The sequence below is a fragment of the Cyanistes caeruleus genome, chromosome 3 (assembly GCF_971803275.1).
Source record: "Cyanistes caeruleus chromosome 3, bCyaCae1.hap1.1, whole genome shotgun sequence".
In the NCBI taxonomy this organism is placed as follows: domain Eukaryota; kingdom Metazoa; phylum Chordata; class Aves; order Passeriformes; family Paridae; genus Cyanistes; species Cyanistes caeruleus.
The window spans coordinates 92,448,182-92,475,672 of NC_141703.1; the positions used below are offsets into that span (position 1 = coordinate 92,448,182).

Genomic DNA, 27,491 nt, shown 5'->3' on the forward strand with positions numbered 1-27,491 from the left:
CTGTATACAGCAGAAGCTCCTGGAAAGCAATTTGTCTTCCTTGGAAAACTAAAAGGGTGAGTCAGCCCTGCCAGGATGCATTCAAAACCACCTCAGTGGAAAACAAGAAATCTGTCTGTCTTTATCTCCCAAGTGTTCATGACATCTTGGCTGTAGTATCGTGGCTAGAATAAAGTCACTATTATTACTAGTGTTTGCATGGAATCTAGAGTTCCCAGCCAGAAATCAGCTCTGGTAGGGATAGGTTTCAGATATTAGTATTCCATCACCCTCCTCCCCTTCATTTACATATTTATGTGTAAAGTAAACTCACACTAATACTTAATACTGATTTACTCATGATACTGTTAGAGTACATGCAATGTATTGCCATTTACACAGAGAAAATGTCCTCTGATTCATTTAGTTTTAAACAAACTGTGGATCCTGTAATGTCAAAAAGGTATCACTGAGGCATGTGGGTGAAGAACCAAATATCTATAAAAGGACATAGTCAAAAATGTCCATTTTTTTATTCAGACCATCCTCACATACCCAACGAAGCCAGTACACAAAGCTTTGCCTCTTTAAAACACACATTTATGTCCCTACCTACACAGCCCACAGCATCTTTCCAGTCCTAGAGGGCTGATCCTTTCATCATCCCCATCTGCTTGTCTGCCACACCTCCAGGTTTCTAGGACATCCCTTCCCAGGCAGACTGTTCCTGTAAGTGAGAATCTCCTTGCTATCACGTAGCTGAGAGAGTAGGAGATAAGAAATTAATGTTAAATCGCAGATAGGGCAGAGGTTAGTTCTTAGGTACCAGGAATGTAGAAATTTCCTGGAGCCATGACAAGAAGATTTCTAATCCTGGTCTGCTTTTACACCTTCCATCTCCAAACTCACAGCTTATGGGGTGGGGGAGGGAGGGGGTTAAATTATGTCAAAGCATTAAGGAAGTACTACTATAACCTTTAAATGTCTCCTGTGCTGGTATTTCAGGAAAGGAGAAATGAAGAACCTAGGTGTTTTCTAGATGTTCCATGTGTTTGCAGCCACATACAGGCAAAGAAAGGAGAGGGCTGAGTGCTTTGGTCTTTGCTTGCTGTTAGTCCACTTGTCTCTCATGGTGTATCTCATTGCCTTTCCTTGGAAAAATAATCACATTGTTCTGTGTTCTGAATGCTGGGGTGGAGAGACCAAGAAAGAACTTACTCTTTCACTGAAAGGTGTTTGAATATTACACAGCTCCCTCTGCATCTCTCTCTAGCTCTCCTTTTCCTGGTGTTTCTCTGCCCTCCAATATATAGCATGGATCAAATTCCTCCATGTTCATCCTAGGAACAGGCTGCTGTATGCTATAGCCATGCTATATGCTCAGCCATCACCCTGCTATCCTGCTCTTTTCTATCCTTAGTTATGAGCTCTTCTTAAACATGACACCAAATCCCAGAGCCCTTTGATGCATGTGGCCATCTCCCAGTATTCTGAAAACTGCGTGCTGGGAGCCCAGATTTACAGCTTACACACCTTTCTCCAGAAAAGGCATCAATACTGCCCAGAGCCTGGACATCCATAGAACCATTGACACTTATCAAAAGCCCACCCATTTCACCCAAGTGAATTATGATACATTATTATTATTGGGGAAAAAAACACAAAACAAACAACTGTGTTCTTCATGCAAAGAAATATGGGCCCGAAGTCATTCCTTTCTCAAAACACCTGTGCAGAAGTATGTGTGGAAACCTTTCCTTCAGATATTTAGGTGAATTGGTGTTGAATCACCCAAACACCTGTGCTATTTGTGGGGTTAAGATGCGTCTCAGCCCATGCTCTGTTCTTGACTAGAACACAATGTATGTTCTTACTGATGTTACTCAAGGCTACTTGGGCCTAGACTCACAAGGAAATTTAGGCATCCAACTCCCAGTGATTTCCCAGGATCGAGTTACCTCAGTGTTTTTCATGGGCCTGGCTCCACACGACCTGATTTGTCTCAGAGGCAGCATTTAAGGAGCAGAATGTATTAAAAAAAAAGACCAGCTGCCTCCCCAGAAGGAGTGAAGCACGGACACGTGAAAAGAGAGAAAAGGCTTTCACGCTTTGGGAAGTGAGGAAGCAATTTAGCACACAGAACAGTTTTTTTTTAACCCAGTTAAATGGTGTGAAGACACCTGGCTAGAGGATGGCACCTGTCAGCACAACCTGTCTTCAAGGCGAGGAAACAGAGTTCCTTTATTTTCCCAGGATGACTATGGTGATGGTGGGTAAAACACCCTCGAGAAAGAAAAGGTTAATTCATCCCTCTGAAGGCCTGTGCAGGATTGTTCCCCAGGGTATAACTAGCAGGGTTTCAGCTCTCCAGTTTAACAAATCCTCTAACAACAGAGCTTCCACCCTTTCTTCTACAAGAGCCTCTCATATGTAGGAAAATTCCCCTCTATTTTATGGTGCCTAGATTAAAATAAGATGACAGTCAGGCAGATGGATGAATGTTATTCACTCGTGTACAGTGGCTGCAAAGAGAGGTAGAAGGCAATCTAAGCTAGGCCAATTTAGATACTTCTAGTGAGCCTTCTTAATAAATCCATACTCTCCTCACCTGTTTTGTTATTCTCCCTTCTGTTTGTCACCCTGTTTCTCTTAATCTGGTGGTCAACCTCAATGTCCTCTACCACCCTGAAGCTCCAGCAGCTCCAGCAGTTAAATGTAAAAAGGCACTCACTACTGCTTATATTGCCTTTGCAGGCTGGGTGACAGAAAGTAGAGCCTGAAGTGAGTCCCCTGAAGGGGACACGAAGTGGATGATGTTCAGGATGATGTTCATGTTTCTGGAGCACAGAAGCTCACATGGGAAAACACTTGCCTTGGGTCTGGTCTGGGCTCTGTGGAGCATTTTGGTGGTTCTGGGGCACAGGCTGGATTCATATTTCAATACAAAGCTCCCAGAGTCTCAGAGACAGGACTGGGTTGGAACTTGAGAAGGTGGTGCTTTTATAGCTCATGCCAAGGGTGTGTGTATACCCTGGGCTGTGGCCTAAGTGTATGAGCGTACTCCAGGGAACAAGGACTGTGGGGACTGTATCAAAGCTCTTGAGTGTTTGGCACAGTCAACATCTATGCTCTTGCTTGAGGCTGGATCCTGATGCGTACTGTACTGTCAGTTGTGTCTAGTCTCCTTTTGGGAGGGAAATACTTGTGTCACTCCAGCAGGAACCAGTCGGCAGGCATTCAAATCAAGGGATCAAAGCCTAGAAAGGAAGCAGGAAGGTATCCAAACTGACAGTGTAAATCTACTCCCAAAATAGCCCATATTGAAGAAATCCAGCAAAAGGACCATGTGAAAAATTTCACTTGAACTATGCTTTGATTAGAAAAGTCCATCTAAAGAATAGGTGATTTTTCACTCAGATGTGCTTAGATAGAAATGCAAGCTTGGAAGTCACTGGACTAAAGAGAAATTTTGTCTTTTTAAGCTCAAACTATGTGATTTGCTTGGCTGTGTTTGGGGCAGTTTGGGCAAGTATGGTTGCTGCTATGTGGACTTTTTTGAAATAGCACCTTCAGACTCTGAATCCATAGTCTACTGACCATGAGCAGGTAATGAAACCCAGAATTATCAATGTCGCTCTCTTCCTACCTTTTCTTTACCAGTCTCTTTTTTTTTCCTTGCTTGCTTAGTTTTGGAGTCCACAGAATTTTTCAGGGAATTGTTATTTGCTTAGCTTTGGACTCCACAAAAATTTTTAGGGAATTGTTATTAACCTCTGGTGGCTCAGAGTGCCTGCCCTCATGAGAGCTGGACATATTTGCTTCTGATCTAGCTGCACCCAGGGCACAGAGGCTAATTTCCTGCTCAGACTTGCTCCCCTGGGATCTTGAGCAGACAGCTGCTGAGATTCCCCAGAGTCCAGGCTTATGCAGGTTCTCCAGAATGAATTCCACAGGAAGCATAAGCTTATGTCCCTCTCCTACCCCATTCCCTCCATGGAAACACAGGGCATCCCATCCTTCAGGCCTGTCAACAGCACTCAGCTTGGTGTTCTCTGCAAAAATGCTGGTGTCACTGTGACTGAGGAAGGCATTAAATAGCACTGGTCCCCATATGGATCCCTAAAGGCCACCACTTGTCATCAGTGTCTACAGGGGCTCCAAGTTGTTGACCACTATCCTCTGGAAGTAACTGTCCAACAAATTCCTCACCCTCCAAAGAATCCTCCCATCAAATCTATCTCTCCAGTTTAGAGAAGGATGCCACTGGGGACCATGTTAAAGCCCTGCAGAAGTCCAAATGGTGACATCTGTAGCCCTTCCCCTGTTCACTGGAGTAGTCACTCCATCACAGAAAACCACTAGGTTAGTCAGGTGGGACTTGCCCTTTGTGACACCACCACTGCTTTATACCTAGCACCTGCACAAAGGAGAAAAGGTGCTTCTTCTCCTGAACTACAGCTGTAGCTGGGGTGAAACCCTGTGGCTGCCACCTGTGCCTTCAGTCATACACAGCAATTAAACTTCAGGAGGGACAAAGGTGTGTATCCCAGCTGAAATTACAGGGTGAGCTGAAGAAAGCAGAAACCAGGATTTTTGACTGGGATCTGGCAAGGCCAGTAAAGTAAGCACTGCCTTTTTTACTGTTCCATTAACCTGCTGGTCAGACCTCTGTCTTTTGTTTCTCCAGTCTTGAAAGAGAGCCTAGCCCCAAGCATCACCTTTAGCCAACATCTTCCCCATTCCCTGAGGAGCACCATACAGTCTTTCAAGTCATCAGAGCTGCTCTTAGCAAAACCCAAAAAAAACCAGAGTTGTAGGTCTACACAAACCTGAAACCACCACAGAAGTCCAGTGCCAAAAGCAATGTCATATGAAGAAAGTGGAGCTTCATTTCATTGATTCCAGTGACATTTTGCTAGGGACAATTTTAACAAGACTTCTGTTGTCCACTGCCCCAAACTTACAAATGGAGACACTGTTAAGTTCCAGAAGGACTCTGAGCATAATTAAATTAGTATTTGTAGTGCTGCAAGAACCTCAAATGTGCGGGGTGTAGCTCAGTAAAGCATTGTGCAGTATTTATGCCATGCTCTTATCTTCTTCCTCCTGTCACTGCAGGACAAGGACATCCTAAAAGGGGGCTTAAGTGTCTGACAGAACCTGAAAAGGTCTCCAGAGGGGACGTGTATGACACAGCTTCTTTCACCCAAGAAGCTGTGCTTGACTGCCTGAGACCATGCCTGGTTTGTGTAACTCCAGTGCTTCCCAAGGTCTGTAAAACTGATCATTTTGGCCTGTGATTGCAGCTGTCACTCCTGAGTAGCACAGTCATGAGGGCATAATGTTGTGCCATTCCCCTCTCCCCTCTTCCTTCTTCAGGTGGGTCATCACCAGAGTGAGGGCATGGTTTTGACTGGGAAGATCCTGAACACCAGACTCAGTAACCCCAGGGATTAATCCCTTTTCCTAGAGCCTGGCACTGAGCTATGGGAAATGCACATGTGGCTTTGAGCCACATCATTTGGTTTCCTCCTTAGCTCCTTTACTGTATTCAACCCTATTGAAAAGGGGGGAGGGGGAGGCAATCCTGCAGTGCCTGCTGCAAAAACCCCTTTGTGGACCCTGCTATTTTAGTGCTATAAAGACCCCTGGCCAAAGGGAACATGTTGAATGGATGAGATAGGGAAAAAGCCACAGGTCTTTGGATCCTCCGCTTCTAATGGCTAGTGTATCACAGCCACATTTAAACAGCCATCCAGATCTTCTCCCAAGTCTTCCTGCTCCAGAAAAACTGTTATTTATTTCAATTTTTCACCCCCCAGTCTTCCCATTTTAAAGCTGTTACTAAAAAAGGGCTTCAATAAGTATTTAGTATCTTGTTCATAAAGTCTTCTAGTTTTTTTTTTTTTTCCATCCTTCAACCAAGAAGCATGTCAGTAGCCTCAAAGCACTGCATATTGCAGTGTCTTTTTCCCAGGCACACAGTTTAGATGACACTGCAACTGGTGCACCTGTAGCAGAACTGTACTCTACATCCAGAAACCCCTGTGTGGGGGGCTTTACTCAGAGGCCCCCTGGAAGAGAAGCTGAGGGAAAAGGGACCCTGGTAAGAACTCCTAGGGTGGCTGGGCAGGCAGAGTGCACAAAGCTACTTCCACTTCTTTCTACTCTGATGCTATGGAAATAGGGATTCCATCCTGAGAAGGACTAATGGGTTTCTGGAATAGGAACCTTCCTCTCTCAGGAACCCATGCAAAGCCAAACAGAAAGCATTGTGAAACTTGCACAGTTGATCTAACAACAGAAAATGGACAGTGTTTCCACTTCTCTCAGTAAGGGCCAGTTCACACTGAGCAGCTTTGTCACACACTAAAGAGGATACAGTGGAAAATCTCCAGGGTCTGCTAGACCTTCCCTGTACAGTGCAGCATGGCTGATTTTTTTCATCCATTCTGCAGGAATGAATTGCAGGAATTCTGCAGGAATGGTTTGTACCAGTCTCTGGACATTTGCCCCAAAAACTGACTCTCTGAGTTCCTATGGCAATTGATTCCCTTGGTGAACTAAAGAATTCCTTCCAGCGTTTCAGCTGGCCCCTGCATCTTGTCCATGCTGACATTAGTTTGTTTCTGCTTGCTTAGTAACACTCCTTCATATATCAATAGCTCTCAGTTGTCATACCAGCTTCTTTGTCAGATCGCTCCTCCTAGTCCTCTTAAACACTAACCAGAGATCTTACTTGATTACTGAATTTACATTTGTTCTACTGAGAAATTACTAAAATGTCTCCTCAGCTTCAATGAATAATGAAACACTATACTTACAAAAATAGTAATTAGCAATATAGCTCGAAATAAATCAATGTGTGGATCAGACTCCCAAAGGCAGGAGGAAAAGCTGCAGCCATTAAAATAGGTGGAGCTGAAAATAGCTAAGCACTTGGGGATAAAGAAAGGGGGAAAATGCTTAAAGGAACTTATGAATGACCATGTCCTATGGATAATTAGCAATCCACACAGGTTAGATTGCTAACGCTGTCCTGAATCTGACTGCTCCATTTCCTGTCAGTTCCCCCCAAATACTATTCATCACATTTAGGAGCTTTCTGAGGATGTCAAGCAGCTGAAGCAGCTAAGAAAAGTAAGAAAAAATAGAAGAAAGTCAAACCCTCATCAGCAGTATTCCAAGAGTTTCCATCAGGGCTCCTATCGTCCTTCCTTCCAGATGAAGGAAGAGGTGCTCACTCTAAGGAAAAACCAAATGTATAAGGATTTATAACACTGACAACCATTATTATTTCTACATCCTTCGGCCAGGTCTCCTTTGTGGTGTCAGAAAGGAAGCAAAGAAACAAGCAATGGGAGACAAGACAATGGGAGTGTGTTGAAAGGGCATAGGGAGCACACTGGTTTACAAAGGAAAAGCAATTCAGATACTGCAGCAGCCAGCTTATTTTCCCCTAGCACCATCTAAATACAGTGTTATTTTTTGGTAGAAAGTCATGATTCTGCTTCTTCAGGAAGTCACAGGACAAGGTTGGTTTGTGCCAGATCAATTTATTGACCCATTAACAATAAAAATATAAAACTGTTCATAAGACACATCTTTGGAGTCAAGCATACCATAGGTCTCCTCAAACAACCCAGATTATGGTATGCAAATGTCTACATTATGTGGTCAGGTCATGTCACTTATTGTACTATACTTTTCATATTAACTGGTCCTTCTGTCAGGAAAATAGAAACAATACATGAATCATGCAATCTCCATCACAGTGAATTATTATCTATCTAAAATTTTAGCCCAGGAGTGTGGTGGTTTGTTTTTTTTTTTTCCTTTCCTTTCCTTTTTTTTTTTTTTCCCTTTTTTTGTAACTCTTTTCCATCCTTCCCAGTCAGGGAGAGGAAATCATATTGTACAACTATCATCAACTGCATGTCACAAACACACACATATGTAAAAACATAGTGGAGTAAGTGAGGAAATTGCAAGGAATACACTGCCTGAAGTCAGTTTGCATAATGAATTCACTAAAATTCACTATTGAAATTAAATCAGAAATTAACCCTAGATAGAGAATACTTTTCAACAGATTAAATTCAACAAGACTCGTTTGATCCTTTCAAGAAAGAATGAGTTATGAATGTACAAACACTTTCTCTACTCTCTCAAACCATCCACTAAATTTTCAGAATCTGCCTGATCCTTAGAATATCTGAGGATACTCATGTAGAATTGCACCTGCTGGGGCTTTCAGGTGACTAACATTTTGATTTCAGTGCAAAACAGAGAAAAAATGTTTTGGCATGTAATTTCTTTTGGTTGCAGAAGCAATTCTTTTGGAGCCTGAAGAAAATATAACACATTCCCACAAGACACCTGTATTACAGATTGTACTCTCACAGGACTTTACCATGAATTATTAACATTTTAGTATACATTCCTATGTTTTAGCTCTAGTGGTTCCCTATAAACTTGGCTCAAAGAAGAATTAAAGGGCCAGGTTTTAAGGAATGAATGGTAGGATCTTAACAAATGTCTCATTGCCTTAATCCTATTGAAACCAGTGCGAATTAGGCACCAAGGCTCTCTGAAAATCCTTCTAGACTCCCGCCTATATAAATCTTATTTGTTAGGGCAGTTCTGTAAATTACCTAATACCACCCTGCCGGTGTTTGGAAAAGGGCTTGTAAATATCTGCTGCAAGATTGCAAAGTAAAACAAAGTAGCTTAAAGAAGACTTAAAGCGCTAGTAGGAAATCTGGATATTTGGAGCTTAGGAAACTCAGGGGTATAAAGGGATTACACTAAAATCTTGGTCCTAGTTTTTGCAGTTGGAAGTTAAAAGTTAAAATGCAGGAGAGAAAAGTTTGGCATAGGAGAACAGAGGATTCCAGTGTTAAGGCAGCTGACAGATGGCTGTCCTACACCCCTGCCCCACCTTGGCTGCTGATTCCTCTGTTATCCTGGCCCGTGCTTTTCATGGGGTCATTCCAAGTGACAAGTTCTGCATCTCTGAGTAGCTGACTTCAGACACCTTGAGTCTCACTTGGAGCAGTGCCGAGCACTCAGAGCTGCAGCTGACAGTAATGGGAGATGTTTTCAGATATGAGCAACTGAAAACAAAAACTATGAATAAAGGTCAGGCACTCTGTTTCTGAAATTCAGGACATAAAACTAGGGCATCCTGCTGACCAAACTCTTTGTGCCTCAGCTATCCACCTGCAAAAATGGAGTAAAAATACTCAGTTATCTCACACGGGTATTGCAAAGATTTACTAAGTGATATTAGGGATGTGCTCAGAATCACAAGATATCTCAGGAGAAAAATGAATATTTCTGATTTCAGAGCAAGGTTTGAATACTATTAAGCAAAGTTGTGGGGGATCACAAACTGACTTATGATAATTCAAAATACTGAGTAACTGCTCATTAAGTGAGCACTGTCCACTCTGTGACCTGAATGAGGTCAGAATCCCTGAAAAGAAAAATGTGTTCCTGTTATCAGAAGTGTACTGAAATGCATTCACAGGAGGAGACCACACAGAGGTTGCACAGACAGCTACATTCCCAGTGTTGTCTTATTTTTTTTATATTTGCCTTAGCATCTTTAATAACTTTCTTCTAACATATTTTCTCTGTGGTCTTCACCACACATATATTAGCTCATATTGCACCTGAAGTCTAAATCCATTTCCACTCCCAATAATGTGGTATAACTCAACTTTTTCCCAGATTTCTAAAATGCAATTAACTACATCATGGGAGCTCAAACCTCTTGGTTTCATCAGCATCTTACAAAAGCCCAAAGCAAGTTTCAATGTCCAAGAGGTGTCAAGCCCCTATCCAGGACGCTTAGGCAAGGTGGTGGATTTTTCAACAAGCAGCTCCCAGGCAGAAACAAGCAATGGATTGCCAGGGTGCCAGCATCCAGTGTGGGATGGGAGACGAGGCTGGGTGCCCAGCTGAGTCCCAGAGCTTGTAGGACTCACTTCCCAGGTGGCCTCAGGAGCCCCTGGGAGCTTCCTCCCACAAGGAGATACAGATAAAAAAGCGCTCATAAGATCAGCAATGTGCTGGCAGTAATACAACCTCTCCATAACCCCAAGCTGCACCAGGGAAGGTCCAGGTTTGACAGGAGGAGGAGTTTCTTCACAGAAAAGAATGCCATGCGTTGGACTGGGCTGTCCAGAGAGGTGGTGGAGTCACCACCCCTGGATGCATTCCAGAAGTGACTGGATGTGGCACTCAGTGCCATGGTGTAGTTGACAAGGTGCTGATCAGACAAAGGTTGAACTCGATGATCTTAAAGGTCTTTTCCAACCTAAATGATTCTGTGATTCCATTGTGGGAGTTATACATCAATCACTCAGTAGCTGCCTCTGGCTCCAAAGCCACAAGTTTTCCATCTTTGAATTAGGTGAGGCAGAATTATCAGTGGAAAATGAAGTGTGTTTCTTAGCAAAAAAAAAAAAAAAATTAATAGAAAATACATCTTATCTGGCAATTTAATGAATGCACAATTACTGCATCAGGGAAAAGCCCCCTAAAGATTTAATCTTTTAATATGTGCAAAAAATCTACTGAACAGTGAATTACTTTGTTCAAAGGATCAGCTATACCCTTGCCTAGTTTTTGTCAGCTCTGTAGCTACCCTGGAATATCAGAGCTGGAATTGCAGGGCTGCTGCAGGGCAGAAGCACAGGGCATTGATAAAAGTGGAGCAAAGGAATGGCAGAAATCCTGTTTAGCGCTTTCCATGCTCTGTATAACTGAGCACTATTTCACTGCCACTGGCTCTAAAAGGACCTCCTGTTTATACCACAGTACTTGAATTTGTGGTTTGTTAAAAAACTTTGCCTATCTCCAATTCTGATCAACTTCTCCAGTCATTTCTGTGCTGCTCAGCTTTAAATGGATTTTCAAACAGCAGAACTGCTTTGTATGGTACCCCTCAGAGGAACTCAGCATCCTCTGCTGTCTGCTGCACCTGACAGCAAGAAGAGTTTAGAAGAAAGTGCCCAAGAGAAGTTGAAAAATTACAGGTTGGGGATATCAGTATGGATGAAACCATAGTGCATGAAGCTGAGAGAAAATGAATCATATGTGAAAGATGGAACTGGGTGGATATAATGAGGCAGAGCAACAAGAAGCACATTTTGCTCTCTGCAGGGACAGTTCAGAACCATGGAAGAGAAGCAAGCAAGCCCTGCCAGTGGGGCCACTTACTGCACTTTGTGAGATGGGAAGGCTGACCTTAGCTTGGGAAAGCCCCTTCAGTACAAGTTACAGTAATATCTGCTGTAGCCAGTGCTTCTCCTTCTAGAGGGATAAGAAGCCAGTGAAGCCCCACAATCGCAGATACTTCCAATATAATTATCTCCTGATGTACTCTGCTGCCTTTTCTGCCACCCCTCCATTTCTGTGCTGTAGCAGTGTGCTTTTCCACAACAGCTGCAGCAAGGTTAGCTTAAAATTCCATCTGCTTTGGGAATAGTAGGGACTATAAAATCCCCACCATCTCACAAAAGCTAATACAAGCCCTACATTTCCACTGCATTCCTGGCACACATGCATCAGGTTTGGCCCAGAGAGACAGCCACACTTCCACTTAGCAACAAGGTCTATTTCTTCCCTACACTGACAGCCCCTCCACTTCCATTCTTAAGTGGCAGAGGGACAGTGTCCTTCCTCCAGACCTGAGAACGACACCTCTTTTGGCCAGCTACATTGCCTCCATGAAATATCTCTTCTGATCTCTGGCTGGGCTGTCAGCTCTGCACCAGGGCTTTGTGCACCCCTTGGAGAAGTAACTTTCTTCTGGAGATAATTTATGGACACAGAGGCTTAGGAGGCAACACAACAGTTCAGCAGCAGCTAGCATATGTAGCCACAGCAGGAAAAATTCCCCACCGCTGCCTGACCAGAAAATTGTGTTCCATCTTATACACCTGAGATTTCAGAAAGGCAATACAAATATTCCTGGTCTCAGCAACAGCATATTCAGATTTGGAGAAGGCTCTCATCAGTAAAAGTGGATGACAGTGTGCCACCAAGGTTCTTGTCTCTTCTCAGGCTCCCTGCTAAGTGCAGTTTGAAGGCTCTGATCTCATTCTTAAGCGTACCCTGGTGTGGAGCTTATGATCCAGACCTTCCCCACCTGGAGATCCTCTGGGGCAACAACCCAGAGCTTCATGAGCACACCACAAGCTCAGAATACAGGATCTATGACAGCATGGACCTGCTTGTTTCCAGTACTTCAGGGTCAGTTCTTCCTTATGAGATCCTCCCATGGAGTCCCCTAGGCATGTTCCACCCCACAGACAAAAAAACCCACTACTGGAAAATAAATCAAACAAATTATTTTCACTACTCAGTTTATTCCAGGTGAGGAGAAGGGAGGGGAAGAAGAGAGAAACAAACCTTTCCTTTTTCTGTCCTTTCTAGATTAATTCATTCAGAAGGAATGTGACTGCTAGTTTAAAAGCTATTTTAAGCTATTGGTATATTAAGCTATTGGTTGCATACAGGGAAAAAAGACAAAGTTACTGCAGCAGATTATTCCACTTTCTTCTGTGCCTCAGTTTCCTCACATACAAATCGAGCAATAACAAGTGTTCCATGATTGATTTGTTAAGGATCCAAGCTGAAACCCTCCAATATCAATGAAAATTGTAGTACTAGTTTCAGCGATAACAGCTTTGGCCCATTTTTTCTCCAATCATTTTGCAACCTATCATTCACAGGCACAAGTTAAAAGTAATGTGACTCATGTATTACATAGAAAGCCTGTCTTACAGGCATCTTTCTGGGCACATGTTAAAGGTGGAAGCAGAAAATCTAAAATGGAGACTACCTCTAAAACCTCACTTTGACTTCCTCCTGCAGATGCCTTTTAATAGTTCTTATTGTATCATTTTTTTCCTTGCAAGTGTCCCCCACCTCAGCTACTACAAAGGACAGAGCTCACAGAGTGGGTAGCAATTCAGTATTTTCCTGTTATCCTAATTTCAAGCACAGCAAAGTGCCTTATTTACCACACACCATTCAAGCCCATCACTGAATTCAGAATACTGATTTCTTCGTGGTCTTTTTCCGTGTTGCTATTTTGCCAGGATATCTCATTGCTTCATGAGCCTTAATGGCTATTCTCCCAGGGAGACAGGTGGGGTTGTTATCTCTATTTTACAGACACTAAAATCAAACAAAAAGAGGCTAAGGTCAAAATGGCCAGAGCAACGACAAATTTAGGGTCCCCAGTTTGTGATGGCTCAGATTAGTATTTCCCCAGCTCTGTGTGTGTTGACAGCAAACCTCCATACAATGCCAGCTCTGCACTTCTGCAAGTCAGACCCCAGGTGTCTCAAGCTGAAAACCCAGAAAATGAGAACACACCAATTAGTGGCCACCCATGGAAAACCTCATTTACGTGGCCTTTTCATATCACATAGGAACTTGTGACAAAAGGCAGGAAAAAGCCTAATTCTTCAGGGCAGTATTCAATTGTCAAAATATGAGACCATTCTTCTGTTTTTGAACAGCTCCCTGCCCAGTTCAATACATAACCTTCATCACTGGCAGTAAAGGAAACAGGAGACCTATAGAAATCAGCTTCGTTTATGGCAAAACTCATTCAGTCTCTAAGTATATTCCATTCTGTGCACTGAATGAGACAGGGATCCTATTGAAAAAAAAAAAGGTACCAGTGTTTGATCATATAATTAAGAACCACATTTTTAAGTCTATTCATGAGAGAAGACAAATTAAAGATGGATAGGCAACCCTTTTAATTAACTTTCTGTATTCTAAGTGTTTGACTTTGAAAACTAAATGTGTGCTTAATAAAGGTGTTTAATCTTTTCTTTTAAATGTAAACTAAAAAGGGAGAAAATAGGAAATTTCATCATTTGAAATCATAACATTCTCCTCCTTTGTATTATAAAGGTGCAACTGTTACTAAAGGTGTTAACTGTTACTGTAATTAAATGGTTGAAAAATTCTTTGCACTTTCAAAGCTTTATTCCTCTAATCTCAACAGACAAACACATTTAGAAAACCACAGTGACTATTTGAAGAAGACCCCTACCAAGAAAATTCTTGTCCAAACAGGAAAAGCCCAGCAAAGTTTGATGTAGATGAAAAGATTGTCTTTGACTTTGCAATTTATCTCATCTCCCAGAAGCTGGGTAATCCTGACTATAGGCAGGGTGTCTTGTTCCCCCTCTTGTGCTGTGAAAAGACTCAGGAATAAACAAAGGATATCTTCCTAAGGGTTATATGGAGTTAGCATGAGATACTGGAAGATATCATAGATCAGCTTTAGTTCTTCTGTATTCCCATGCAGCATGAGAATACACCTTCTGCTGCATGAGAATACATCCAGAGAAGGTGAATTATATCTCAGTATGTTTTATTCTGTATTCCCAGCAGCCACTAGGACACATCATAATGGCAGCAGAGGGGATTAAGCACTGAAGGTGACTTCTAGTAGGAGTACAGCACTCTGGTTGGGAATTTCTGAGTGACTGCCATACAAATGCTTTGAGACAATTCATGTCAGGCAGGTAGAAGAAGCCACCAATTGATAAATCTCTTGTAATAATTCTCCTGTGAAGATGATGAACAGGGAACCTCGGTGTGTAGTTCCAGCAGATGTTTGTGTTCAGGAAACAGATGTTGGAGCTAAGTCTAGGAAGAAGGTGAGATGTCTTGCTGAAACCATAGCCTTAAGTCCACTAGAAAATATGGGTAAAACTGGGCACCTCAGTACCATAAAACACCAAGTGAATGCCTCTTGAACCTGCCTGTAACAAATGCTGAAGACAAAGTGACATCTAAACAGTCTGGGTTTAGGCATCTTGCTCTGGGACCTTATTGGGGAGGCATCTTCTGGTTTGGATCCAAGCCCTGAACCCCTGCACTGAAAGGAACAACTCTAGTTCCTCTCTGACAGCATGTAGTAAATAGGTATTTATTCAGTATCTCAGTGGACACACGAGCTTCCCTAAATTATGGAAGATGTTGATTCGATCTCTACTGTATGTGAAAAGACCTCAAGTCTTACCTCCCTCTTACAAAAGACTTACAAAAGCAAGTTGTTCCTATCTTTTCCTGCTTAAGCTCCTTAGCTTTTTCCATGGAAGAATTAAATAATCATCAGGCCAGAGACAGAGAGCATCCAGAAGTAAATATCACTTTATATCCTACTGGTTAAGCACAGTCCTGCAAGTGGACAGACTGGGTCCAGTTTCTGCTTCAGTGAATACTTGACAATAATCATATGAAATAGTGTTTAAGGAGCACAAGAGACTATTTAGTCCATCCTCTGGTCCAGAGATACTTCCTGCAGCCCTCCAGTGATTGAAGCTGCCATAGTTTACTCAATATATCACAGTGCATCACAGTCTTTTTGGACACCCCACTAAAGACCATTACTCCTAGTTTTATATATCATGGGCAGCAGGAACAGATTACTCCTATTTTCTTTCACTTGCCAGACTAGCATCTGGACTACTCTTGGCCTTATTCCTTTTAGGTTAAACAACTCTAATTATTTCAGTCTTTTCTCCTTTGACCTCAAGCAATTCTCAGTATCCCAGTCTACATCCTCTGACTGGACCACACCTCCTCAGAGTGCAGTACAAAACTAAGGCAGGACATTTCAGCTGAACACATCAGAGCTGAAGGCTCATGAGATGTGTCTGACAGCCTGTGCTCCCACTTGCACAGCCTGGTAAAATGGTGTTCCCCTTCTTGGCAACAGGATGATGTTCCTGCCTAACACTGAACTTGTGGTCCTCTAGAGACCCTGTCTCCCCTCCTGGAGGACAGCCTGTGGTCTCCCACGCAGAAGTGGCTGCAATTCATTAATCATTCCCATGTAGAGCACTTCACACTCACTCTGAGGCTGTTCAAACCAGGTCCCTGGTTTGACAAGCTTTTCTTGAATTACAGCGGTTTCCCCCAGCTCACCACAGCTGGTTTATACCATCTGCAGATTTTATAAAACACTTCCTCTAGACAGTTATCCAGGTTAAAATTATAATATAAAGTACAATCTGTTTAAAGAAAATATGAAGCACTAGCAGGCCACAAGCTTGTGGCAGCCAGCTCAATAGTCTTCCGTTTCAACAGGAAATCAGTGAGAATTGCTCATTGAGTAAAATTATCTACACCAATTCTGCATCCCTGCTGTAATGCCTTCCTTTGGAACATGTTTCTTTGCTTCATTTATGATAAAAGACTGTGAGATAATGTCAAGATCCTTACAAATGACAAGGTATGACAACTGCTTCCTCTGTATCCACAAGGCTTGTTACAGAAGAAAGCTAAATTAGCTTGACGTGATCTGTTCTTGACAGATCTGTGCTGGCTCCTAATAATCTCCTTTATTTGATTATTTCCACCATTTTTTTTTTCTGCAGGAATGAAGTTAAACTGAGTAGTCTGCAATTTTTTATCTTCTGCATGTTTCCAGCCTTCTGACACCTCATCCAGCCCTCACGAGTCTTCAAAGCATCCAAAGCTTATGGTTCAGAGATTGCTTCCCTCACCTAGTAAATGAGCTAGGATGACTTGAAAGAACCATCTTACATGAGTACATCCTGATTTGTTCTGCTCTTTTCCTAGATCCTGATCTTGATCCTTTGTGGCTCCTCTTACTTCTTTTAGCCATCAACTTGCAGCTGATCACGTTACTGATGACATGCAAAATGGGCATAAAATCCTTTGGCCTTATTGACAATGCCTGATGTAAAGCTTCAACCACAGCTCTCCCCTCCTCTCCATGAGTACCATAAACAGAGAGAGTCAGCATGATATTATTTCACTGTCTTGCTCTGGCTCAATTATTATTTTGTCTGTGTATTGAACTGAGGATCATCTAGGCATGTCAGTAAACATGCCTATGAATGTTATGGGAACTTTACAGCTCTAAGTGTAATTGTCTGAGGGCTTTAGGCACCTCCACACTTAGAAAGGAAGGAAGCTCTCAAGTTCTACAGCCTATGAGAGATACCTCTAAGAACATACTTCGGTTTAGAACAATCCCTTATTTCTCAGTTCAGAACAATGGTAAAATACTGAGAGATGCTTCAGACTCCTCTTGGCAGTCACACCCTGATTAAAAAGTAATTAAATTCTACAAGATAAGGCATTGTCTCATGGTATCTCTTCCTGATTTGGGGAATCATACCACTCAAAGTAACAAAACAATGAACATAAGTAAGAATTAACTGAACTTTAGAAGAAGATTTGATAAGAGCTCCTATGAGCCATTGGGGTAATTTTTCACTAATTTGTCTTTTTTTTTTTTTTTTTTTCATCTCCTACAGAGTTTTGTACAGTGGCATCATCATAATGGATAGTTCTTTTTGTCTTTTTGCTGCATATCCAGCTTTATCATAAAAGAGTGAGCTTCAAGTATTGTTTCATGTATTAACTTTGCTAACTATTCTCTGGAAGTTACCCAGCTTCTGTTTACTTCATGGAGATTTCAGCTGGCTTCAGTTCTTAAGTTATTTTGGGGGAAGATCTTTTTTTCCTTGCTCCATTTGTCCTTTCCTTAGGGTTTTATCTCTTCTAGCTGGTATTCTGAGTGGAATTTAGGATACAAGGGAAAGACCATTTTCCAGTGCTGCTGCTTCCAGGCAGGACTGGTCACATCCCTATCACAGTTCTGACTGCAATTTTAACAGTCAACATTAAACATCAATTTTCTGTTGGAGTTGTCAGTCCTCAGAACTCTATGTAGGGCTTCAAATTCTCTTGGGTTTTTAATGAGAAATTAAAATAGCAGGAAGGGTTAAATCCACAGTGTTTCATCTTTGATCAGGCAAAGCCTCCATTCTGACAGAATCATCTCAGCCTGTGCAATCCAGATTGGTGCAAGCTGCCAGTCTGACTTCCCCAACATAACAAGCTAAGAATTAAAATGTTAGCACTAGGTAAAGTGAAAGTTCACACTTAGAAGGAACACAGTGAAGCGTCCCTGCTGGGGGTAAACTTTTGGTTCAGCTTCTAACAGCCCCTTTGCTTCAGTTCCCCATCATTCCAGTACTGTCTCCCAGCTTCGCAGGCACAGCCGAGCAGGTGATGCCCTCCTTGCATTTGCTCAGGGGCTGATTTCCAGCAGTGGGTTTCACTCTTACATGAAACCAAAGGGCTGCAATTTTACTGTCAGCAAATCAGCAACTGACACCTGTTTCTTTATGTCTACCCTTTCAAACCTAGATGATTTTTTGTTAAATTATTTATAAATCCACCACTGAATGCCTTAGTCTTACAGCTGTAAGCAGACAGAAGGTGGAATGATACAAGGAGAACAATGGTCAGCTCAAAACCATTGTGATTTACATCCTGCTGGTTTCAATCTGAATTAATATAAATGACTGGCCTCTTCTGCAAAAGAGCATAGCATAGTACCATGGTGCCCAACCTGCACGCCCTGGAGTACTTAACATTGCAGATTTATAAGGTCATTGGATGCTGTTAATAAAATAAATGTATTAGACTCCACTCAACAGACTGATGAACTGAATGCTAATTGATGTCTTAAGTTATAAGAATAATCAGAACTGTAAATTATTTTGTTTATTACCAATTATTATAAATCATCCCAATTCATAAAATACCCTGAAGTTCCTGAAAGCACAGTAGGACTTCCAGGCAATTATGGGAAGGGTGGAATAAAACTACCTGCTGAGTGGGGTTCAGATCCAAGCACACTCCCCTGACCCCCTGAATTTTAGGGGCATTCAAGCCAAGTAAGTGAGATTCTTTTGGAGCCTTTTAGCTTTACTAATTACCAGCTCTTACAGAAAGGTGTATTCTCCAGAGAGAATGCCTAAATACTGTGAGATGTCCCAGCTTTCTATAAATAGAGATATACTGTGATTATGGCTGGAATTAATTCAAGAAATTTCAGATGCAAGATGAGTAATGAAGGGGACTGACACTTACTGGTCATAATTTAAGAGACTGTAAGTACATCCTGGCTTCCCTTTTGGGACGTAAATGGCAACCATCCCTGGTTGGCAGGTTCAGGACATCCTGTCTTGGGCCAACAAGAGGGCTGTAGCACAGCCTGCCACCCAACAGTAGCATTAGAAGCCAAGGGACAAGCCTGGAAGGAGCAGGAACCATCAGGAAAGCTGGCATTAGTTTGTACTGCATGCATTGCTCCTCTTGCAGCCATACCTTTCCCAGCCACTGCTGTGGCTGGGCAACCTTGTATCTAAGCCAACAGCAAGGTGAGAACTGAAGATGCACCACTTTTCTGTCTCTGTCTAGGGATGCTCATTTGTGTCAGCTGCAACTCTGCCCAAGTGGAGAACCGGGGCAGATACAAAAGCAGCTGGAGCACGAAGAAGGAACCCAGTTTTCCTTTGGATGCCGGTGCCAGGAAAGGTGAAGGGAGCCAGACCCTGGCAGTAGTGGCTGATGCTGCCAGCAGGAGCTCCCAAGAAGCACAGCTTTATGCAGGGCTGGGACCCAGCTAGGGGAGAGAAGGAGCAGCAGGAGGACTGCATGGTCAAGGGAGCAGGGAGAAGGCAAGGAGCAGAACAGATGGGGAGAGGAGACAGAATGAGTAACAGGCGGAGACAGCAGGAGCAGTGTAACTCCAAAAGCACAAATTCCTTTTGCTGTATTAAAAACAAATCACTATTTTCATTACACTATTCCTTCACCCCATAACACATATTGTAGGCTGGATCACTGGTGGTCAGGGAGGAGCTACCACTCTGGTGAATAGCAGGGAGAAAACTAAGTTCTAGCCCTACTCTCAGGCTCTGGTCCATTGTAATAAAGCCTGGGTCTGAGAAGAAAATCAATGGTTTGTGTTAAAGGAACTCAAGGGACTAAATAAGCATCCTAGCACTGCAGGAGTGACTGAGGATGGATAAAGCAGAGCTTTGCCTGTCTAAAATATCTCTCACTTGAGGGCTTCTGAATCCCGTTTTTTTTTCCCCACTCTAATTGTTTAGTTTCCAAATTAAAGAAGCATCTTGCAGAGATGGCCATAACAGTCAGAGAATGTATGCTTAGATCAAGAAAGCAGGTTAATAGCACCTCCAGAAAGAGAAACCAGCTCTCCCTAAACCAATTCCTCTATACTGGCCTGTGGTGCTCACAACCATGAAAAGCCATTGAGTTTTACACACGCACTCAGCAGGTGATAGAAAGAGCCCTAAGGAAATATAAACACCTTCTCCACATGAGGCCATCAGAGCTCTGAGGTTACATGTCACCTCCTGGTGTGCTCAGGAGGATCTTGGAATTATAGATTAAATGAATGTGGATGGATTCCTGACTTTGATTTTGGACTTCAGATGTTGAAAGGTGTTTCATCTGGGTACCTGCTCTGGTACTCCCCCAGCAAGATACTCTACCAGCAAGCATTTGCACCTTCCACCATGCCTTTCTGGATGACCAACCTCTTCTTATCAGCCCAACATTCCTCTGTGTAGAGCTACTGGGCTGTGGTTGTTTCTTTACAACACTGAACACTGGGATTTCAAAACTTAGATGCAGACAGGTAAGGACTGCTGCCAAACCTTCCCCTGATACCTGTCAGACTCCCAGCAAACAGGGGATTCACACAGTGACTTCCAAAGGGCATCAAAACAGAGAGCAGCCATCAAAAGGTTTCTCATCCTCAGGGGTCTTTAGAGCACTATCATCAGAGATATTGTTCATTCTGAAATCAAAAAATGGCCCTCCTTGTGTAAGGAGGAAGCCCAAAGCTAAGCAATCACAAGTTGTTTATGTTCAGGAAGAGGACAACAGGAGGATTGTACAGAAGGAAGGAGGCATGGGCCAGCAGTGCATGCTCTGAGCAAATTACAGTCAGCAAGGCACCACCAGCCTTCCACAAGCATGCGGAGGCCTCAGCTTTTACAGCATGGTGCTAATAACACCGAGGTTGTGGGTTTCGTCCCATATGGACTCCACTTAAAAGCTGGACTCAGTGATCTTTGTGGGTGCCATCCAATTCAGAATATTCTGTGATTCTGGTGCTCTTGCTTCAAATTATCTCAGTCAAAAGCAGAAGCAACCTTCATGCTAGAGCTGCTGTTTTACTTGTCAATACACCAATTCCCTCAGCAGATACCTGCCTGCTTGGTAGAGATTAGGCAGAACCTACCTCTGCCCCATGTCCTCTACCATGGACAGCGCATGGAGCACAAGAGTCACTACGGGGAGCGCATGCCTCACAGCACAAGCACTGCAAATCCAAGCAGGAATACACATCCTTTATTTGCATCATTCAAGGCTATCAGCCTACCTTCATCTTGCAAGGGCCAATGGGCCTCGTTCACCTTCCCACTAGCACAAAAAGGTGTTGCAACTTGGCAGCTGCCAGTAGTGAGAAATTCCTGCTCTCTGGGAAATGGGGAGAGGGAAATATAATATCTATGCAGGATGATCCTGGGATGGCATCACAGAATCCAAATCAGATCATATTCTGAGTTCAAAGGGATCCACAAGGATCATCAAGTCCAGCACTTCAGTGAATGGCCCACCCAGGGGTTGATCCCACAGCCTTGTTAACAGCGCCATGCTCTAACCAACTGAGCTAATCTCAGGGTCCAGCACAGCTGGCCTGAAGTGAGAGTGGATTTGAGGTGAAAATTCTTTGCACTTTCTCCTTCTAGTCAGTCAAAGCCACATGACTGAAGGAGGGGTCCCTCTCATCCTCACATCCAAGTGTTGCCCACCCTCTCATCATGGCATGGACAGAGCCTGGAGCTACAGCTCATTTTCTTATCCTGAGGCAGGAGCAGCCCTGAGATCACTCAGGCAACCCCAGCATTAGGCCAGGACAAGTCCTCAGACAATACACAATGGTTCCTTGGGCTGAACACATGTCCCCAGCCTGGAATGGTCACACAGAAGGTTCAGTGCAGCCCTCTAGGCAGGGATGCCTCTGCATACCAGTGGGTACTGCCTGACTGGCTTTTGCTGGGACTCCGATTCAGGAGCAAGTGGCCAAAGACAATTTGGATCTGCAGATTGGTTTCTTTCCCACTAAGCACTACCACTGTCCTTCTCCCACTGGAATCTCTGCCTGCAATTAGTTCCCTAGGAGGGGCTTGTCTGTGCCATTAAGAACAGTTACATTACATGATCTAGGAGAAATCAATGTCTTTAATAGTCAGCAAAGGCAGTGGAGGAGAGGGTGATGGGAGGGCTGTTTCTCTGGAGACACCTTTCTCAGAAGAATTCCCAGAGGTATTGCCCCAGGAAGAGAAATAGCAAGGACCTGGCATAATTAAACTTCCATGGAACAACTGTTTACTGGAAGAAGCACAGAAGCTGCTCAGTGTCTCTCAGAAAGGCAGAGGCAGTGGCTAGACTCTTCCCAAGGTGCAGATGAAGTGCCTCTGCCCTGAAGTCAGCAGTCTGTGGTGATTTACACCATGCTGGCAAATGGTGGCAGGAGGGGTGTGGATAGATATCTTTCCTTTAAAATACCCCTTTTCCTCTGTCCACAGTGGTGTTTAAAGGTAAGACCACGCCTTGCAAGTTTTTAAGCATCTGGATCGTGCAGTATAATTAAGTTATCCTAAATGAAGCCTGAGACATTTTCATATCCTGAGGCAAAGAAACCTCAACTCTGCGGGCATCTTCCTCTCTCTCTTTCTCCATTTCCTCCTTCTTGTACACCTCTGCAGTTCCTGGAATGACAAGCCACCTCACCGGCTGGCTGTAATTGCTGGAACTGTTCCCTAATGCTTTTGCCTTCTCCAATTGCATTAAACTGCATCTTTAGAGGTACAGCCCTGTTTATTCATGCTGCTCGTGTGGAGGGGGGAAGAAACGCAGACTGCCTCTTCTCCCCTCTCCCTCCTTTGATTTGATGGGTGTGGCAGGTTTAAACCTTTGCAGCCGCTGGCTCTCTGGCGCTGGGGTGAGGAGGAGAGGATGGAACGGGAGGGAAGCCGTCGTCTATGGCTGGTGACGAATGAGACTCATCTCACCCACAAGTGGGAAACCTGCTTGCGGGTTATTGTTTAATCACTCATGCAATCCAATACTGAGCACATACCCCCATCATGTCCATCTGTTCTAGCATGCAGGGCATGCAACACTTGCATTTCTAGCCAGCTATCTCACTGCCCAGCCCTGCGTGTTACTGACTGCATCTCTCGCTGGCAGGAAAGGTTGAGTTCAGGTTTTCAGCTATAGCTCGACCCAGCCTTTCAGCTATGCTACCTCTCAGCTGAATATTTTGTGGGCTCAGATTCAGAGCTGCAGTCAGCTGTAGGCAGAAATGACAACACTTAGCTATCTACATCTCTCATGGGCGGGCACAGTCAGTCAGTCAGTCAGTCAAATACTTCACTCTTCACACTGGCATCGCACCCACAAGAAGGAATAATCTGCAAGGTATGAGCGTGTGAACATTTGTCTCTGAGGGGTGGGAGGACAGACACACACAGGCACACCTAGACACAAGTGAAGAGATTTCTTCCACGCCCAAGCCTGTAATTTCAACGTTTTGCTCTTTAGCTGCCAAAAAGGCGGGACACCAGGGACTTCCCCTGAAAAATAATTTGAGGAGAGCTATCTTTATTTTGGGAAGGAAACTCCTGACCGTGCTGAGGAACCCTTTCCATCTTTTTCACTCAGTGAAAGGTCTGGGTGGGGACAGAGGAAGAGCACACGCTGAGAAAACCGAGGTCTTTTTCTCCTCCCAGCCAGAGCTTTCTCCACCAGCGCACCATCAGCTTTCCCGAGCGAGCTGCCACATTTGGCGGTGCGCACTCAGGTGGAGGAGCGGCTCCGAGCCCACCGCCATCCACCAGCACGCTGAGGCGGCCACAGCCGTGCTGAGCGAGCTGTGTGAGCCGAGTGGCTGCGTGAGGCTGAGCAGAGGAGCATGTGGCGAGTGTGCCCGTGCCGTAGTAGCAGCGGGGCGAGCGCTCGCAGAGCGGGGCCGAGCGCTGCCCGGGTACGCGCAAAGGGGCGGGCGCCATGCGGCGCCTCCGTGCGGGGCGAGCGCGGCACCTGCGCGCCCAGAAATGCCACGGAAACACCCAAAGGCAGGGCTGAGCCCGCGGAGCTGTGAGGAACAGGTGCGACAGAGTGTCGTTCCGGGGGCTTTAGTGCCCGAGCTGCCGTGGTATGGGCAGAATGATCCCTATTCCCCTGTAGCTCTCTTCTGACTCCAAAGAGCCCCAGAGCTCCTACTTTATTTTAAAATTTGCCGTGCACCTCCGCCCACTGCTCTGTCACTTTGCCTCCCTGTCTGCCTTCCTTCTCCTCCTCTGCTCTTTTCATCCCGTATTTGCCATCAGAACGTGCTCTGCTGGCTGACTGCAACACGTTCCCCCCCCTCCCCCCCATCAGCCTTCACCCCCTCCTTCCAGATTTTAGTGAGCATATCATTAATTGCAAAGCATTTGAGAAACCTGCATGAGGAAAAACACAGGATGACGCAGGGTCTCTTTCTATCCCAATCACTTGCCCCTCCCCATTATTCTACAAATTTCTCCTTCGTTTGCTAGCACACACATCTCCATTCAGAAACACACTTTAACCTGAATCTTCTTTCAACACTGTGCTGTTCACGGGAACTGTGGTTACTCACATCAGCGTGTGAACAGAATACTGCAGTGCTACACTGTAAGAGACACTGAATTCTACGCATATATAAAGAAAGTAACCAGTGTGGTGCTGTGCCCGAGTTGAGTTTTGTGCTCAGAACGAGGACCAAAGCTCTTTGTCACTACTCACAAATTCGTAATTCTTGTAAGTTTCTAAAATGCCTTGCAAAGATATCTAGGGTCAGTTCCTGCCTCAAAGTTCCAACTGCATAAATCCAGCATCCTCTCAAGGAAATCCAAGAGGCTCAGCCAAAAAGGCTCTCTTAATCAAGAGCAGGTTTGGACTTTCACACAAAATAAAAGGGGGAAGGGTGAGGGGGAAATGATCTAAGCGTCGCTTTTTTTTTTTTCTAATTTCATTATCATTTTGAACACAAAAATTTTGACACTGAAAACTAGCCCCCACCCAAACCTTCTCATCATCTCAATTCCCTTATAGCAAAAGCCAGGCAGTACCAGGAAAGAAAATGAGAGGGTTTCCAACAGGTTCACACCACGAGCTTCTCTTATCCCACCCGAGTTCAGAGCTGACAGAGGCGTGGTCCTCTGTCTCTTTACCAGCTGGTGCACAGTTGTCTAACTGGTTGTACTATGAAGGATATTGCAAAGAGGGTGACTCTCCCCCTCCTTAGGCTAATGCTTTTGTTATTATTTAATTGGATTTTTCATTATAGCATAGGTTACAAAAAAAATAAAAATTCCTTCGGGTTAATTCTTGCTCAGATTGTTGTAACACAAAAAAAATGAATACACCTGTCCTCCGCGCCACCTCACAGCACAGGCACATAAAGCATCTCCCATTCATCAGAAACAGGAGCAATTGAGAGTGTTCTGACCAGGGATCAAGGCTCACTGGGCATCCGTTCTTTTTTGGCATAGGATGAAGAATTGCTTCCTTTATCTCCAAGGTAGAGCCAGATCTCATCACGTTTCCTGCCAGCCGCAACACTCCCCTCCACCTCCCCCCCTCCGCCCCATCCACACCCTCAGAACCACAGACAGAAAATCCTAGGCAATATAACTGCCCCTATTAAAAAAAAAAAAAAAAAAAAAAAAGAATAGAGGGGGGATTCTGGTAGGTCCCCCAAATGTGGATGTAGGCCACCCCCCTTCCCCACATCACCAGCCCCGGAAAGGCAAAACAGTCACGTTGCAGGGTGTGAAAAGAACCTTCAGTCGCAAGATGCTAAAGAATTGCAAAATAGACGTCTGCTGAAAGCAGCTGAAATTTCCTCCCCCCTTACCCCAACCCCTACCCCAGCCCCTCACACACTCAGGCTGACACGCACCCCACGGACATCCAGCAGCCTGGGAGATTTCTCAACAGAAAGAAATATAAAAAATCTCAAGCTCTACCTGTTTTGTTCTTCTCATACAGCACAGCATGATCGTATTGTCCCCTTCCTTCCTTCTTCTTCCTTCCTTCTCCTCTCTCCTTTTCCTCTTCTCTCTCTTATCTCTCCCCCCCACCCTCTCCACTCCCTCCCTCCCTCCCTCCCTCTCTCTCTCCCTCTCTCTCTCGCTCACACACACATACACACACGAGCACACGCACACACACACACACCAGGGCAGTTAGCAGCAACTGGAAGGTCCACAGCTATTGCTCATCACACATGCACACGCTGCCTCTCCCTGCCTCCCTCCCTACCCTTCCCAGAATTGTTCACCAGCTCTCCCCGACTCGTCACCTCCCCACCCCACCCCCACCCGGCAGCCACCCCCACCCCCCCACCCCCCCCAGTCCCTCGCCAGCCTCATGAATAATTAAAATCTTCAATCTGGACCCAATTACCCAACGACTTTCCCACTGTACAGAGGCGACAGGGGAGAGGGGACACTGCGGGCTGCGGAGGGGTGGGGTGGGCTGGGGTGTGTCTGGGAGGAACCGGGCGAGGAGGGGACCGGGCGGCTGGGGAGCCCCCAGCCCTGCTCCCACCGGAGCCACGGCCAGGAGTGGCATTTGTGCGTGAAGAAAGCAGAAATCTTTGCTTGGGTGGGGTGGGGTGAGCACGGAGGGGAGAAGAGGGAACGGAGGTACGGCCACGGCAGGCACTATATGCCATGCACAGGTGATGTACCGTAGGTGGGAGCTGCGAGCTAAACGGGAACTGCTAAATATGTTAAAATGGCTGTTAAAAATCCCTCTCCCCAGCACACTCGCGAACATATATGCACGTGCTGCCTTCTCCGTGTGTGCAGGCACAAACCCTGAATAGTGGTGTCCTGCACCACTGAACGGGACAACTTTCTCCCTTGTTCCCTCAGTCCATCCCACAGACCTTCCTCAGGTACAGAAAACGATACTCCCTCAATACTTCCTTTTTTTTTTTTTTTTTTTTTTTTTTTTTTTTTTTTTAACAGAATAGCTTGTGAACCCACAGAAATCATCCCTTTTCCTTCCCTATACATCTCAATTAATTTCCGTGTCGGAGTCATTTCTACACCTATTGATCTCTGCCTGCAAATTGCTGTGAACTATTGCGAGGCAGATGTGCGTGTTCACACACGGGGGCACCCCCCATGCACGGGTGGGAGCAGGAGTGCATGGGTCTGCATGCACAGGAGATCATGGCGATGCAGGAGCCCCAGAGAACATTAATGCGCACATGCACTCGCTCCCAAGCACACATCTGGAAAGTTATAGCGCCGTGTTTCTTCAGAATATACATGAGCTGGATAGCTCTATCTGTCATTGTGAAAAAATATCCCAGACAACAGTTAAACCAGAGTGTGACAATGCTGAGCATGTTAATATATATATATATATATATCTATTTTTTTAATTGCTGGATTTTTAGGATTTCATCTACCAAAATTCAAATTTTGCTTATTTCACTTATTGAGTCTGGGAGTCACAGTCAGATGCTGTTCTCTATTTAGCACTAATGTCACTACATC

General features: G+C 44.4%; 1 protein-coding gene and 2 long non-coding RNA genes across 5 annotated transcripts in view; 1 reads left to right on the top strand and 2 right to left on the bottom strand.

Annotated features, from left to right (window-relative positions):
- Positions 1 to 27,491, bottom strand: part of GAP43 (growth associated protein 43) — a 195,261-nt gene that overhangs the window by 30,881 nt on the left and 136,889 nt on the right. The window contains exon 1 of one of the 2 annotated variants that reach the window (XM_086882860.1): positions 25,947 to 26,272. The exons of the other annotated variant lie outside the window; for it this stretch is intronic. Coding sequence (XP_086738986.1) covers positions 25,947 to 25,976 — 30 coding nt within the window. The 5' untranslated portion in view covers positions 25,977 to 26,272. Of the gene's footprint in view, positions 1 to 25,946; positions 26,273 to 27,491 lie in introns of those variants that run through there. 2 annotated transcript variants of the gene reach the window in all.
- On the bottom strand, positions 491 to 4,339 carry LOC147654353 (uncharacterized). Of its 2 annotated transcripts, XR_015285006.1 has the most exons (3): positions 4,189 to 4,309; positions 2,588 to 3,236; positions 491 to 738 (listed from the first exon to the last, which is right to left on the bottom strand). It is a non-coding gene; the product is annotated as an uncharacterized LOC147654353 (long non-coding RNA). The 2 variants fall into 2 exon arrangements; XR_015285005.1 differs by having other exon boundaries at positions 491 to 3,236; positions 4,189 to 4,339.
- LOC111939267 (uncharacterized) lies at positions 4,399 to 19,650 on the top strand. Its single transcript, XR_002869214.2, has 3 exons — positions 4,399 to 4,600; positions 5,098 to 5,249; positions 19,270 to 19,650. It is a non-coding gene; the product is annotated as an uncharacterized LOC111939267 (long non-coding RNA).